General features: G+C 38.0%; 3 protein-coding genes across 3 annotated transcripts; all 3 read right to left on the minus strand.

Moving 5' to 3' along the window:
• Positions 1 to 738: 738 nt before the first annotated feature.
• On the minus strand, positions 739 to 8,806 carry LOC112554528 (solute carrier family 25 member 46-like). Its single transcript, XM_025222326.1, is given in 13 exon segments — positions 739 to 1,734; positions 2,492 to 2,693; positions 3,008 to 3,100; positions 3,102 to 3,125; positions 3,615 to 3,752; positions 5,098 to 5,313; positions 5,634 to 5,691; positions 6,370 to 6,426; positions 6,790 to 6,890; positions 7,237 to 7,314; positions 7,651 to 7,708; positions 8,062 to 8,104; positions 8,616 to 8,806. Coding segments are annotated over 13 exon segments (1,236 nt in total). The 5' UTR covers positions 8,767 to 8,806; the 3' UTR covers positions 739 to 1,717.
• A 1,245-nt stretch (positions 8,807 to 10,051) lies between these two features.
• Positions 10,052 to 13,257, minus strand: LOC112554525 (complement C1q-like protein 4). Its single transcript, XM_025222322.1, has 4 exons — positions 12,902 to 13,257; positions 12,440 to 12,593; positions 12,135 to 12,246; positions 10,052 to 10,993 (listed from the first exon to the last, which is right to left on the minus strand). Exons 2-4 carry the CDS (start codon positions 12,572 to 12,574, stop codon positions 10,608 to 10,610), a joined length of 633 nt encoding a protein of 210 aa, XP_025078107.1. The 5' UTR covers positions 12,575 to 12,593; positions 12,902 to 13,257; the 3' UTR covers positions 10,052 to 10,607.
• A 942-nt stretch (positions 13,258 to 14,199) lies between these two features.
• Positions 14,200 to 16,801, minus strand: LOC112554526 (complement C1q-like protein 4). The gene is made up of 4 exons (XM_025222323.1): positions 16,313 to 16,801; positions 15,803 to 15,956; positions 15,549 to 15,648; positions 14,200 to 15,119 (listed from the first exon to the last, which is right to left on the minus strand). The coding sequence occupies exons 2-4, from the start codon at positions 15,935 to 15,937 to the stop codon at positions 14,734 to 14,736; spliced, it is 621 nt and encodes a 206-aa protein (XP_025078108.1). The 5' UTR covers positions 15,938 to 15,956; positions 16,313 to 16,801; the 3' UTR covers positions 14,200 to 14,733.
• Positions 16,802 to 17,091: the final 290 nt, after the last annotated feature.

Genomic DNA, 17,091 nt, shown 5'->3' on the forward strand with positions numbered 1-17,091 from the left:
ACTGTGGTAACTAAGGCAACCATGCCTAGGGCAATGTCTATAAGCATTGTATAATAATCATTTCTGTCATTTCACCCAAATGCATATTTTGGTCAGAGTGTCCAACAGACATACAACCGCTTAGTTATTGCGAATATTTCTTACTGTAGAGATAACGAACATGCAAATATGGAGTAACGGTCAGCAACTCTCATCCGGCCTGCTCTGCTTTGAACCTCCTCATCTAAGCATTACTCTGATGAATCAGAAGTGAATGACATGTATTCTCATATTGAATTTTGTTTTGAATATGAAATGCACATTTGGTGTCTCTTAACAAGGTTCCTTGGATTGGACTCAGCGTGTACAAGTGTTACATGTGTTCTAGTCCACAGCACTGTCTCAACTGTATCACATACTATTCATGCCTAGCATACCCATGACCTGTCTGTGTGAATATATCCAGCTTATCTTTAAATAAACTCATTATTCACAAGTAATTTTCCCCATTCTTTGCTCTGAGTAGTATGAATGTCATTCACATTCACACATTTCACAGAAAATATAGGACTGTGAGCATGCATTGACAATTTTCATGACAAAAGTTGTGCTACATAATTATTGAAAAAGTTTAGTTACATACTCAGATGTGAACACTTCCATGTGATTACTGTATGTGTAGAAAAGCCAAAAATATGGCTATCAGCAAGTGGTTATTTTAGAAAATGCATTCAAATTTTCTCCCACACAAAATAAAGATTGATATTTTTAGCTTTTATTGCTTCTTTCACAAATAATATCCTTGTTTTATCACAAATCACAGAACCCCAGCCCTGGTATTACACTCAACATACAGTACAGGATTTTCCCTGTTGAATGACATTAAAAATCCGAGTGTATTTTTGTTGTAATGAAAACAACCCCATGATGTTCATCTTTGATGACTCTCAAGTGTTGACCTGATATTCGGAGTTTGCTAACAGAATCACAGCAAAAATTCTGGTATGATAACCAACACCCTTTATTAAAGTCTGCCTCAGAAGAACTTCAAGTAACAAAAAGTGCAGCATGAACTCAAAAGAGATGGATGTAGGCAATAAACAAAAAGATTTTTCCAAGGTTTAAAAATTCCATTAAGACACATTGTAGTGTCCACTCAACGATACTACCAGATACTGACATTGACTTATCATCAGCACCTATTTACAGATGGGCAAGTAAATACAGTTTTTCATCACATCACAAATCACAAATGAGAACCAACATGACTATAAGTGATCTGCTTTTTGATTTTTTTCTACAATTTGTAATTAGAAAACCATAATTTGAAAATAAAACTCCATATATTTTCAGTTATAAGAAGTTGCACCACCATTTAACTTTCAATGGAGACACACAAACAATTTAAATAATGGAAAATTTCATATCTTCCCTTAGAATGAATTTCAAATACAAAGTAATTAACAAGACCCCTATTACATTTGCAACATAATCACAAGCATATATCTAAACATCTCTTTACTTTTTTCACTCATTTGTACAATTGCTGTTCATGACATACACCAATCAAACTATCATTCTGATCACATATGGTGCTGGATTTTTCTGATCACTGATGAAACACAAAATCCTGTGATCAGAAAAGTATTCCACCAAAGATTTCATTTTGATATCCTTGGGTCTCCACAGCTGCGTCATGTGGCCTGCATGAATACTTTTTTGATGCTGAAGGAAAGACTCACAAGGGTCGGGCAGCTAGAATTCAGTAACAGAAAATGTAACATCTATTAAATATTATTAATATAACTTAGTTCTGTATAATAATATTATAATAATATAAACTTTTAACAGGATATGAAGCTAAAAAAATATCCACAAAGTTGAAATATTTAAGGAAACATAAGCAAATTATAAAAACAAACAAAATTAAAACAACAGAGTAATGTTCCTTTGACTTATAAGCTTGAGGAGATTAGCTGTGTGGATATCTTTGGATTTTGTTATTTTGATTATTTTGGAGTTCACCTTCCAATGACAAACAATAGCAGATCTAAGCTCTAAATTTTCATCAGTGAAATGTGTTGCCAAGGCCACACCTTCAAATCTAGTCCTCTGTTTTTTTCTCTCTCCAGGATTTCTTTTTTCAATTTATGCATTTAATTTTTAATTTTATATATCTGTTGACTGTGTTCGTTCAGTTGTTAATCAGCAGGACAAATTTTTTACAGTTCCATTTTATCCCCTTTTCTTTCCTATCGTCTTGGTTGGTCTCTTCAATTTCTCCTTATCATGACTGTTATTGTTGTTGTTATAATTATCATTTGTAAAGCACCATGAGCTTGCTCATAAGGGATATGGTGCTACATTTTTAATAATAATAAAGATTATTTCTATAGCACCATATCCCAGCCTTATGAGCAAGCTCATGGTGCTTTAGAAATAATCTTTATTATTATTAAAAATGTTAGCCTGTGTAACAATGCAATTAAACTTAATTCTGGAAGGCACTTACCATCTTTTTCATAAACAGAGCTGGGTAAGCGTGTGTACAGGCCTGGACTGGGTGGCGAAGGTAAGCTTGCTGGCCTGGGATGGCGTGTTGGTGTTGATCCAAATTCTTGTGACAGGCGCTCAAAGAGATATTTGGCAGCACGCAGTAAGATAGCATGCATCATATATTGTAGAATAAGAGCTCCAAAGCCACGATAAAAGCCCTGGAAAACAATTTTACCATTTAAGTTAGTAAGAGAACTACAGTAAACCACCATCAAAATCAGTCTAAAAAATACAACTTCCTTTGCATTTCCATTGCTTATTACATTCACATGCTGGTCTACCTAATTTGAAACTAATGCAAGTTGCTGTGTAGGGGATGTTTCATGCTACTTACTCAGGGACCCAATCAGAAAAAAAGAAAGACAAGAATAAAACGTATCACTGTACAATATCTAATGTCTTAGGTGACATTTCCAAAAAGATCTCTTTGTACATTAACAAACTACTGAAAACAAAAAGCAAGCCACCATACTGGAATGCCTTCTTCTGCAAGGATGCATCGGAAACAATCCACAAACCCCTCATAGCGGGTTGATATTGGGATCACACCAAGTCCTGTGTCCAGTGTTGTCAATAATTGTCCGAGTGCCCTGAATAAACATAAAGGACAGACTTTTTCCTGCATGTGCTAAAACTAGCAAGTAATGTCAGTAATTTGTTGTTACTATGAGCAAGAAACTCTTCACAAGATATATGTTAGAACATAAGATTGCAGTAAAAGTTATGACAGAACACATAACCCTTACCCAAAACATCTTGAATATTTTACAAAATCCATATAATTAAAATAAAACATGATTTAATCTTGAGGCATCTACCTGACTATTGAGATATTTGTCAAACTTATTTGTCTTTACTGGAGTTTATCTTTCAGTTATTTTTCAGTTTATGTAAATGTAAATAATAGAAATAAAAGTTAATACAGAAAAGGAGAAAACAATCCATAAATATATTTATAATGAAACAGTAAGATGAAGTGAAGTTCACCCAGCACTGATGCAAACAGATGTACAATTTCAACCAATATATTGGACTGTTTCTTTAGAGAAGACTGTATGGGCAACACTACAATTATCTACCTGGATGTAGAGGCGATATACCACAGTCTCAAGAGGATAGAGCACGAAGTCAGCCAGAAAGTTTCCAGTGAAAGTTGCTAACAGCTCTGGGAAGTACTGTTCATAAGCTGTTAGCTGTTGTGTGTCTCCTGGTAGATCCTGACAGCAAAACAGACTTGAAATTACACACCATAAATTGTTCACTAATATGAGCTAAAGTCAGCTTTAAGCTTTTAACCCTCTCTACAAAGACATTAGCAGAAAACTGATTTTTGTGATGTATGAATCAATAAATTTCATTTTCATTCTCGGTTACATTTTATTAGGTCAGTCAGTTTTCCCTTGACCAACATCTGTCATTGGGGGAAGCACATGGATCACAAACTTGTATTATTGGACTGCTTGCAGATAATCTTTTCCAGCTAATTACTAAAACGAGGCTGGTGCATACAAAGCTTCTGGTTTAGTCACATTCATTGTTTAGGCTCGCCAAAACTAACAGCGGAGAACTTCGCAAGAGACTAGACGTTGCTCTCTCCAGACAGACAGCAGTTCACCTATACACATCCATGTTTAGATAGACGTGGCAGCTGACAGAACCCGCCACTCTTGCCTATTCTGGGCAAAAGTGAGTAGGTCCTGTACAGGATGACCAGTCCAGTCTTTAAAGTTCGTATGCCAGTTCTTTTCTGGCCACTGCAGCATTGACCAGCCTCAAGTGTGACTTAAAGGATAGTCCTCGACAAGGTGTCATGCTAGTTCACATGGCCCAAAAAGAGCATCTTACATCGCCTGACTATTTATTAGGAAAGGGTCTTATACGGTGCAAGCAGCCATTTCATTGGTAAAACTGTGATCAGATCTTCCATAAACATTTAACCACTAATACTATTGAGTAGCATCAAGATTTCAACTCCTGCTTTCTTGGACAAAGCAGCACACAACCTTGTGTCATTAAAAAATTTCTTTTTTTAAACCTCATTTCATTGCTTTTCAATATTACAGACGGATAGCCTTTCAGTTGATGAGATTTCACAAGGGCAACAAATATTAAAGGGAAGTAACTTAACATTGAGACAATTCAGGGATTTCAATAACTATAGTGTCATGCCATGTAACATCCTTGCACCTGGATACTTCTTGTACTTAACTTGTTTATGCACCTGAGCTGTTTTAATACGAAAACAAAACCTGAGCTGTTTTTACTGGGAAACAAAACAAACTTGAAAGTGCTTTGTATTTATAAAAATCTGTTTCTAAAATAATGTGAATCGTATTTACCCATTTGCCAATCAATCAACAGTAAAAATCTAGAATAACCTAATGGTACTTCTACGGAAAATGATGCACCAGGTGTGAAAAATATAGCTTGTCATCTCCCTTGTAAAACTCAGCTTCAACAATCCAATTCAGTCAACCAAAATTCTTAAAGGTATTAAAATGCTATATTCCTATGACCAACTGATATTTTTAAGACTTGACGAAGATGGTAACAGAAAGATACCCTTCTCTCCTGTTGCTCAGAGCGGACTGTGGAGGTCACTGTATAGTTGGCAATCGACGATATAAAGTAGTGAGAGAGGCGCAATGCTACTGTGGGTCCAACCAGCTGCCAGACAGGAATCAAGCGACCTGAGTGAGGAGTACCCCAGCCAGCTAGCCTGGATACTCCTTCACGCAGTGTGTCTAAGACCCCTGGTTTTTCACTAGCAATGTCACTCTGCACATCATTAAGCACACAAGAATGTGAGCGTTACAAACTGTTATAGGTCAGTAATTTGTCATTGCTGAATTCATTTGAGTAATCAAGTAATTGTTTCAACCTGTTTGTGGTTTTTAGAGCTACGTGAATAAATATGCATATGCATCTCTCTGTCTCTCTAACTCACATCCACTAAAAATACAAACTCACCCATCCATCCATCCACCCACACACACACAATATATATTCAAAATTTATTTTATATCTGCAAAAATGTACAAAGTTACCTAACCACCTGAATGCAAAGAGGCTTAGCCAGTGTCATGTATGAAACTTACTTGTACAGTTTCAATTAGACTTGCAGCATAAAAGGGAGTTGTCACAATATAACCCAAGCTGCAAAAGAAAAATTATTATTAGTTAGGATCTTTGTGTATACATAGTTTATAATCAGGTACAATTAAACAGAAATATGCCATATATTAAACATCAAAGGGTTAAATAAAGCAACAATTAGAGACAGCGTTAGATGAACCAATAGAGACACTAATCATATAAACTCTTTTTTTCAATGTTACCATGTAATTTTAAAATACATTTTACATTTTGTTTTCACACCTGCAGTAATTTCAGAGAAATTTTAATACCTTTTTAAGGCTGTATATTAACAAAATAGTGGGGCCTGCAGATAATTAAGTCCCCCATAGAGAACATATCCACATTGGACAATGGCAGCATAATTTGCTGTCCCTGGGTCAGAATACAGTCTGCTAATTACTTCTCTGTAAAGTTTAGAAATGTGACAAAATATGCTGGAATAAGAGGGGAACAGGGAATTGGTGTTTCATGCTGAGCCAGCAACTAAGGTTATATCACAGCAAGATAGCCAGCCATGTAAAGACATGCCATATGTGCTGGAAAAAGTGACATGAAGAATTGCATATAATGGAATAGTTGCAGGCTACTTGCAGATTTCTTCCTATATAAACCCATAGGAGATGAAGAAAAGATACTTTGCACATTAAAAAAAAGGCAACAAGCAGATATAAAAAGATGAAAAGAAACTTAACTCACACTTTTAAAAGAACATGTTCCCCATATTTCCTTAATGGCATGTGTCTAGATACATCCCTGAAAATCAATAACTCATGATTAGTAATTGCAATCTTATTAATATTAAAGAAGCATTTAATTTTCAACTACTTTAATTTTCATAACTTTCTAATCTTCCCCATAAAAATATGCCAAAAAATCATTTTCTAACTGCATGCATTATTCCACACGAACTGATTAAGATAATTCTGATAACTAAATCTAATGAAAGCGCTAAGTATGATTGCCAGTGAGCATACCAAAAAAGCTACCGATTACTATGACCATGAAGTAGATGTCATTTTGAAATCTTAGAGCTGGTCAGTTCAGAAATAAATAAGAATGATGATGGAATAAAGAATCTGTATTCTTACAACTCTGATATTTGACAATGTGACTTACTTCGGAAAGCCAGTCACTTCACTGATGACAGTCTCACTGACCATATTGACTGCTCTAACAACAAACACGCCACCAATACCCTTCCAAAGAGTCCAGCCACCCTTATCAACAAAACCAAACTTAACATCAAACATTGATTCCAGCTCCCACACAATTTGCTGAAAGATGTAAAATCTTTAATTGTAAAAAAGATTGCCAATGGAAATAATGCTCTTATCTCCATTAAAAAAATGCATTTGGTCACTTTAGAAAATGGGCAAGGTCTGAGTTATACAGCATAAACAAATAGTAAATAAGGCAAGGGAGTGAAATGATAGGGTAGGAGCAATAAGAACTGTGAATCTTTCATAAATAATTTTAATGTTCAAATTCAGAGTGCAATATTAACATTTTCAAGACAAATTAGTACTACAAAAAGCTGAAAGATACATAAAATAGCTGATTCACCTGTGCTCTCTGCAGATTCAACAATATTTGGGCTAAAGTAAAAGGTGTCAGGTGATACCAGAACCCATTGTGATGTACCTGTATAAGCAATTTTCAAACACTTTAGATATTAAAGACAGGAGCATAATTATCTTATTAAGAAGAAGTTTTATTAGCTCTTGCCTAAATAATCTATTACAATGTTGTTAATATGAATAATACAATACTAGTTAAAATATCTGGTGACCTCAATTTATCATCATTACTTTTTATAATATTATACACAACTTTTTAAATGTCTGCTTGTTAAGTATCTTCTTGGTCACTGTTGACACTACCAGTTCATATATACTGAGAACTATATCACAAAATAACAGTAACAGAAATCGGTTAACACAGTTAAACATTTTAGGTAAAGCCACTGCATTTCAATACCTGACACTGTCTGCGCAGAACAATGCATGGGTGGGACAAAAGTTGTTCTGCAAAAATACTGCAAATTCACAAAATTTATAAGATAGCAATTTTACTAGTCATTCAATACAATGAAATGGTGCTTTTTCAGTTATCACTACAATAGTAGGGGCAGCAAGTATAGCTTATGTTAGCAGCTATCAGTGAAAACACAGAATCTCTATTAATTTTTACACTCTGCACATTTTAACAATCTTGAGTGCAATTTTCTAGTAGTTAAAATGTACAAAAATACAATGAAAACACATCAACATACTAATGAGAACATAACTATGCTATATGCATTTCTGGGCAATTACTTTCTTTACCATGGCACATGCCTGTGCATACACACAATATCAAGAGGTAAATGCTGTACAAATCATGAATTACCTACAAAATCCAATGCTTAACCCAACTGCTTTCTGTATCTGGTCTGCAAAATAAACAGAAAACTATTCACATTAGAAATACATTTTTTTTTTTTTAAGAAAAAGGGTTTAAACAAAAGGTTTAATTGCAAGAGCACTAGCAAAAGTATGAATATGGAATGACAATCTAAATAGAGCATGTATAGTAAATGAGTTAAGTATCCATATTTTTAAAGTTAGAGTTATACGCTGAAATCTGTAACGTATGCAGTTTTGTAAAATGGTAGATATCCTCACATATGAACAGTGTTGCACAGACTTCAATTGTCAAGGCTTGGTATGCGGAGTAAGATACATAAGTGAAGGAATAGTGATTTTTTAAAAGTAATTTGGAGAAAACAATATTAGACACAAATATAATATTCAAACTAAAAACGTATTCAAAATTTCATTTTAACGTGTTTCGTGTTTGCCTAAAATGCTTATTTGGTCACCAACAACATTTCTACCTTGAACATACTCGAGTAGCGTCCCTTCAGAACGACCTTAATGTTTATATTTTAAAACAAGACTTACCGTTCTGACTAACATTTCTTTTGGGTGCATCGAAAGATACTACAGCTGATCGGACATCAGCTACTTCACCCTGCCTGTCGACTGACGTGTACCTTCCATCAGAGAAAGAATATTCGTTCATAACCCGAGTACCCATCGGGCCGAAACGCATCCACTGTCAAAAACAGGAGTGACGCAGAGTAGCTTCCCTTGCTCTGCGGACCTTGTACTTCCGGTTTTGCTGAGTAGAAGTGTGTGTTTTCGTGTAGTTATGTAAAGCGGTTTGAACCCACCTTGGTTATTGGGGAAAGGTATTTTATAATTAAACATTCGTTTTCTTCTTCTTGCATGTGATATAGTGATTTGTAATGTATAATTTACTGGAGAAGACGGTGCCAACAGCACCTCGTTCGAGTGAATGTAAGAACAGTGGTGTAGGAACCCAGGCAGTCTCCCTCTTAAAAAAGATGCTGAAGGGGGGCAAGAATATTTTTTTTGCCCCCTCCCACTCCGTGCCAGGTGCTTGAAATGTGATTCTTTACAAAGTACAAAAAAAGCTAAAGGAGAAATGATCGAGAGAGAGAAACAAATGTGTCAATCAAGGAATATGCAGGGGTTTTGTGCGTGCGTGTGTGTGTGTGGAGGTGGGGGTGGGGGTGGAGTGTGCACACTGACTTGCAAACCTTGAATGTGATATTATAATTTTAAAGTTTACCTTACTTTGAACATAACGCATATTTTTCTTGTGATTGCGATACCGGGACGAGTTATTTTGTCAACGAGTTTTGTCTCTTAATTGTTGTGTTGCTTTGTCGTTTAACGGTGAAAAAGTGTTAAACCTGGTGCAGCTTTGTTGTTCAACACTGACAGCAGATGTTGTGATACTACGTTCGTGCGTGTTCATGACTGCAATCAAGCACCCCTCCTTTTTCCGTAATATGCGAGTGTAATGATGAGCCAAGCAGCAACTAAGCCTATATCATAACAAAGCAGCCAGCTTTGTAAACAGATGCCACATGCTGAGAAAGAGCATAGGGCCTGAGACGAGAGCTGAACCCAGGACATCCAATCTTCGCAGTATTGGTCATAGGCGCTAATCATTGCACAACTGTACCGCACGAGCAAGTATGAATGCAAACATCTTTCATGGTCAGTCTGGAGTTTGCCCCCACCCCCAAAGCTGAGTATCTTCCTACGCCACTGAAGAATAATGTCTAATAGTACTGAGTTTTTAATATGTTCAGGTAAGGCTGTGTCGTAATATTGATTGGAAATATTATTATAAGTAATCATTATTTTTTCATACTTAGCAAAGGCTTCCAATAATGGTGGTGTCTTAAAGAATGTGTTAGTATTTGTTTTATAACTACACAAACATACAAACACATGAGTGCGAAGATCAATATATCTCCAAATAACAAAGACATGTTGGACTGAATAAATACAATATACTGACAATAGTCAAATTTATTTCACGATCACATTTATATAATAAATTTCATTCTTTGAGAATCTGTGGTAATTTTGTTACCATGACTCAGAATACTTGGCAGAGTCAAGGCGTATTGAGATAATATTGTATTATAGAAGGACAGTCTGTGTAATAGTTCCAATCACCTTGGTCATAGGGAGACAAAGCAAAGTTTTCCTTCAAATGTAAGAAACATATACCGTAGGAGTTTGCGTGCAGTGTGTGCATAGAGAGAGAGAAAGATTTAGCTGGAAGATTAGAGTGTTGTGATTTGCAAATAAGAAGTGCTATTTATTGTCATACTAATATATCTCAGTGGTGTAGGAACTGGTGGGGGGGGGGAGGTGATAGGGAGGCAGCCGTCAACTCAAAAAAGATATATTAAGAAGACAAGAATAAGAATGTCATTCACTGTAAGCATGGAGTTCCCCATCCCGAGCCCGAGCACCTTCCTACGCCACTGTATCTGTGAAAGAATGAGTTGCTGTGTAATCGCTTTGTTAACCAGAGACATCCAACAGAAAAAAGATTCAGCAGTTGACCTAACTGTCAGGAAAAACTATGGTCACACTGAAGAAGCTGTGGGCGCCAGCATATATGTGACCCCCTACGTTGACCTGCACCCAGTATTTGTCTCCAGCATTGGCATGGTCTGTGATGGAGGTGGACTCGGAGGTTGGACTCGTGCTGTCAAATACACGCATGCGTATAATGATTCCTCCGTTTTTGTAGAGGTCGACGAGTACGTCACCTGCAAACTGTGGGAATATCTGCGTGCTGAGGAGGTAGACCCCTGAGTGAGGTGCGGTGAAGATGCCCGACAAGGGGTCGTAGGCGTTGCCAACGTTGAAGTCAACTGCGTGAAAGGGAATCGGTGCATTGGCTGCCACATCCACGTCCACCCTTGCAAGAAACGCCACTTTGTGTTCTGAAAAATAAATCCGTTTTACGTACAGTGGACTTTGGCACATTACTACAAACCACAAAGACTGGTTGAGTACTGATCAGTTGAAGTGCCGGTGACTTTTTTGCCAATAAGGAATAATGTAAAGGTACCTAGTTGGTTCCGTCATCTACCAATAGCTATACATTTTTGCATTAATTCATGGTATTTTATTGCACGGCATACGTAGAAAGAGGAGCTTGTTTCAAATTTATTTCATTGTAGAGTAGAACTTAATCATTACAGCACTATACAATATACTAAAACTTAAAACGTTAAATTAAAAATTTTTTACCAGTGTTATTTCTAAGTCAGACGTGTATGTTCTGTTCATACTTGGCAATAAGTTTTTTTTAATTCAGTTGTTGTTCCTACTGGATTCCAATTTCTTTGACATGAGGACTATAAAGTTTGTTGGGCATCATGGTGACCGTGTCGTTTACAAATGTACACAGCACCGGGATAGGTCTTTACTGCTTGTAATCTGGGTGGACAGTGCCGCTGTTTCCTGTTTCACCTCTAAGTGTCACGGGTAAGGGTGACATCTCATGCAGGTTTTATCAGCGTGGTCGAGTGCCGAGAACAGAATTCTCTCGAAACTATTGCTCAGAGACCGAACTGTTCAAGCACAGCGCAGTTTGAGTTTCGAGATACCTCTGCATTTTCTATCATTATTTTATTTTTTATTTTTACCTTACTATCACTATTGGGTTTTTTCCCCTTATTGATATCTGCTTGCCTATCTACCTGCTTTCCTGTGTCTGTCGGTCAGTTTGTCTGTCTAATCTGACCAATCTTATAGCCAGTTCTCTAAAACTGCAAGGGACAAAGCATTCTCACACAATTCAGGCCAATCTGATATTAATGTATATTCACTAACGATAATATCTACAAACATAAAAGCACTAAGTAGCATGCAAAGTCATACAAACAGCGACATTCGCCAATCTTCCTCCCCAACAGCAGTCTGCTCAGGCCCTAAGTTGGACCATCCGCGGCTTGCGTTTGTAGATGACTGCCTCGATCTGCCTACACAACAAAGCTGAAGCTCGAGTGTTTTGTCTGTCTGTCCTTTTTCCTGTCTGCTGTCTGTACGTGTTCTAGAGTTGTCCATGTTCTACAGTACCTGCAGTAATCGTTTGCAGAGATCGGACTTGGGTTTGAAGGGCGAGGAGAACCGCATTGTCGGCTTTGGACGATTTCAGCGCCGCTATTTCAGCCTGGAGGCCTGCAACTGTCTGAAATCAGGGAAAAGTTGGTTAACGTTCACACTAGCGGCTGATTGATCCCTAAACAAAAGAAATCAAAACAAACAAACAAACCAATAAATAAATAACAAACAAACATAAACCAACCCCGTAACATGCATACCGTTATGAAACGGCTAAAGTAGCGGCCGACAGACTGATCCCTAAACACCTTGATGTTTACCTGCGAAAGCTGACTGACTACAGCCTCCAGAGGGTCAAGATCGTCAGACCTTTTGACCAGCCTTGACGATGCCGCGGTGCACAGCCACAGACAGAGAGCGAGTACAGGTAGAATTGACAGGAGGTTTCTAGTCATTGTCTTGTCTCTGACAAAACTGATAGTAAAAAAAAGGCCGTTAATTAGAGTTACCACAGTTCAAGTTGAAGACGATAAAACAGTTAACAGGTTTGAAACCCGTAGAAAACCTTGTATAACAATCCAAATAAACATGATTTGTTCCTGGCAGTTTTACAGAACTGGCTAAGCTAAAGATTGGCCAAATAATAACTTAGCGTAAGCTTTCATAGCGATAAAAAATCACCGAGAAAAACATTTGAAATTTACTTAATGTGTACACATTCTTACCTACAACCTTCTTACTTATTCTTTCTAAAACTATTGAGTGCTGACTCGCGCACTTACCTGCCTGCAGAGTTGGGTTCCAACAAGTGAATAGAGACAAGGGAGGACACACACAAGTCATACACAGCTCTCCACAAAGTAAGTGCCGCTTATATTGACTGTAGAAAGGGGAACCACAGAAGTGACAGATCCTCTCCAGTCACCCTCTTCTCTTTTTCGCATATCTAATGTCTCTCTCTCATACACTCACACACGTACTCATGCACTCACATAAACATTAATTGTCACTTAAACTTTTGAAAAGCCTTCTTCTGTCTCGATTTTTTGGTCTCTACTTTCACATCCTTAATGTAAAAGTGTCACATCAGAGTATCGAAGACACCCCATATCTGCATAGTCAATAAACACCACGGTAGTGAGAGTCGGTGATCTCTCAGACATCTGTATAAAAAAGATGACAACTGAGATCTTTCTCTACGTATTCTTCTTTTCCTAGTGGCAAAAGGATGATTGAATTAAATTTTTTTGGATAAAAATTGTCCTGCTTTTATATGAGCAAACGTTGAAACGAGTGCTGTAAGTCTGACTAATGATAAGAATTCTTTGGTTGTCTTATGGGTTTGTAATATTTGCTGTAATCATATTGACACTTGTTATCGCTTCTTGTGGCGATGAAGACTATTAATAATAAATTGTAAGGTTAACTGAGTGAGCGAGTGAGGCCCATAATTCTGACAGTGAGGACTATTGTGAGATTATTTGAGTGAGTTCTATAATTTTGAATGGTTTATTATCAGCAGGTCAAATGTATAAGGCTATACCAGTGGTTCTCATCCTGTCTTTTTGGTTTTGCTGAGTGAAAGGAAGGAGGATTGAACCTATTTGGTGAAAATCTGTTTGTGTTTGAAAGAGTTATGGTAACCTTGTAAGGTGCATTGAATGACTACCTCAGGTGTGTGTTTGTGTATTTATATAAAGCATTATGAACCCACCTTGGTTGTTAGGGAAAGGCGTTCTATAATTAAATATTTCATTTTCTTCTTGCATAGTGCTGGTGTACAATTAAGTGCGGTGCAGACAGGGCAGTTGAGGGAATGTAAGAATAATAATGTCTAATATACTAACTTTGGAATATGCTCTGTTAATGATCTGGTAAGACTGTGTTGCAATATGGACTAGAAACTTTGTTATCATAAGTAATAATTTTTGTATACTGAGCAAATGTTTAAGACAAATAGGGCGTATTCTCTTGAAGAATGTGTTAGTGGTTGTTAATGACTGCATGAAAACACACACACACACACACACACACGCACACTATCTCGCATGCGAACGACCGACGTATATCTCACCATAAAACAAACTCATGTTGTTTCTGATTAATGCAATATACTGAGAATAATAACATGATATGCTGTAAATATTTTTTTGTCTTTAAATGGTAGTTTCTGGCTCGATTGCGTAGTCACATATCTCCATCAAATTTATTTCACGATGACATGTGTATACTTAATTTAATTATTGGTACATCTATGGTAATGTTGTTACCATCAATCAGAGCACTTGGGAGCGTCAGGTTTATTGAGATAACTTTGTATAGGACAGTCTGTGGAATAATTCCAAATCATCTTGGTCATACGGGTAGCAAGCAAAGTTCTCATTTAAATGAAAGGACCACACACCAAAGAAGACCCTGATGGTAGTACACGGTGCGTGTGTGGTAAGAGATTGAGCTGACTGATTGCAGTGTTGCGATTAAAAACTGTTATTATTTCTGAAATTAAACCTCATATCTGTTAAGGAATGAAGTGTTGTGTCATCACTTTGCTAACCAAAGACATCCAAATTTTTCTAAGAACAAAGAATTTGGAACAAAGAATTCTGCAGTTGAGCTAATTGTCAGGAAAAACGATGACCCCACTGAAATAGCTGTGGACGCCGGCATAGACGTGACCCCCTACGGTGACCTGCACCCAGTACTTGTCTCCAGCATTGGCATGGTCTATGATGGAGGTGGACTCGGAGGTCGGAAGCGCGCTGTCATACACACGCATGCGTGCAAGGATTCCTCCGTTCTTGTAGATGTCGACGAGCACGTCGCCTGTAAACTGCGGGAACATCTGCGTGCTCAGGAGGTAGACCCCCGAGTGAGGTGCGGTGAAGATGCCCGACAAGTGGTCGTAGGCGTTGCCCACGTTGAAGTCGACTGCGTGAAAGGGAATCGGTGCATTGGCCACCAGATCCACATCCACCCTTGCAAGAAACGCCACCTTGTGTTCTGAAAAAAAATATGTTTTACGTACAGTGGACCTTGGCACTTGACTACAAACCACAAAGACTGGTTGAGTACTGATCAGTCGAGGTATTGGGCACCTTTTGCCATAAGGAATAATTTAACGGTACCTAGTTAGTTCACTTTGCGGCCCTGTGCTCCACTTTATGCAAAAAGAATCTAGGTCAATCACGGTCATTTACAAAGGACAATGTCTGCAAATATGAAAGCACTACTCAAGACTCAAAGTCATGCCAACAGTTGCATTCCCCAATTGGCCTTCTCTGTAGAAGTTTGCACAGGATGGGCCAACCACGGAATGCCTCTTGCCTACACAACAAAGCTGGAATCTGTCTGTTTGTCTGTCTGTCTATCTGTCTGTCTTCTTGCATGCCTGCTGCATGTGTGGGTTGTAAAGTGCATATTCCACACTACCTGCAGTCACTGTTTGTAGAGCCTGGACTTGGGCCTGAAGGGCGAGGAGAGCGGCATTGTCGGCTTTGGATGATTGAAGTGCCTCGAGGCCTGCAACTTTCTGAAATCATGGAAGAGGTTGTTAACAAAATAATGGTCTCACTAGCTGCTTAATGATCCTTTAACTTTCCGACAAAAGGCGGACTATTAAGAAACAACCAAAGTAGAGGCTGACAGACTGATCCCCAAACACTCTTATGTCCTCCAGTTCTCACCTGCGAAAGCTGACTGACTACAGCCTCCAGAGGGTCAAGATCGTCTGACCTTTTGACCAGCCTCGACGGTGCCGCGGTGCACAGCCACAGACAGAGAGCGAGTACAGGTAGAGTTGACAGGAGGTTTCTAGTCATTGTCTTGTCTCTGACACAACTGACAGGAAATAAAGTCGTTAATTATAGAGTTACCTTACAGAGTTGAAATGAAAGACTCTGATAGAAGATGATAATTAAGTTCAACAGTTTTGGAACCTGTAGGAAACGTACAATAATCGCAATAAACACGAGGACTACAAGAACATTTTGTGTTTTAGGGTAGGGAACGTGGTTCTCACTATGCATACTTTCGCACATCTGTATAAAATTTATTTAAATAAAAGTAACTTTGCTTAAGCTTCGATAGCGATGAACAATCACCGAGAAAATATTTGAAATCTTCTTGCACATTCTTACCTACAACCGCCGTATTTATTCTTTCTAAAACTAGTGAATGCTGACTCGTGGACTTACCTGCCTACAGAGTCGGGTTCCAACAAGTGAATAGAGACAAGGGCAGGACACAAGTCATACACAGCTCTCCACAAGGTAAGTCTCACTCATATGGAATATAGAAGGGGAACCAGAGGTGTGACGGATCCTCTTCAGTCACTCGCTTCTCTGATTGGCATTTGTAATCTCTCTCTCTTACACACACACACGCGCGCGCACACGCACACACGTACTCATACACTCAAATAAACATGTATTGCCACTCAAACTTTTGAAAAGCTTTCTCCTGTCTCGATTTTTGTTTGGTCTTTACTCTCATATCCCTAATGTAAAAGTGTCACATCAAGGTATCAAAGGCAAGCCATATCTGTGTAGTCAACAAACACCACGGCAATGAGAGTCGGTGATCCCTCGGACATCTGCATAAAAAGATGATAACTGAGATTTTTCTCTACGTTTTCTTTATTTCCTGGTAAATCCTCTCCAGTCACTCACTTCTCTGTTTGGCATGTCTCATCTCTCCTCCTCCCCTCTCTCTCTCACAAAGACTCGGTACTCCTGCACGCTCATAAACTCAATGGGTTGTCACTCAAATGAATTTTTTAAGTGCTTTTTCTTGTCTTGATTGTTAATGTCTTTACTCTCATTGTCATCTCCCTAATGTCTTTATTCACATGTCATCTCCTTAATGTAAGAGTGTCACATTGGAGTGTCACCGCAATGAGAGTCAGTGGAGTGCCACGTACGTTTCTCGTCGGACATCTACATAGAAAAAATAATAACAGATTTTTCTCTGCCTC

The sequence above is a fragment of the Pomacea canaliculata genome, linkage group LG13 (genome assembly GCF_003073045.1).
Source record: "Pomacea canaliculata isolate SZHN2017 linkage group LG13, ASM307304v1, whole genome shotgun sequence".
NCBI classification, from domain to species: Eukaryota; Metazoa; Mollusca; class Gastropoda; order Architaenioglossa; family Ampullariidae; genus Pomacea; species Pomacea canaliculata.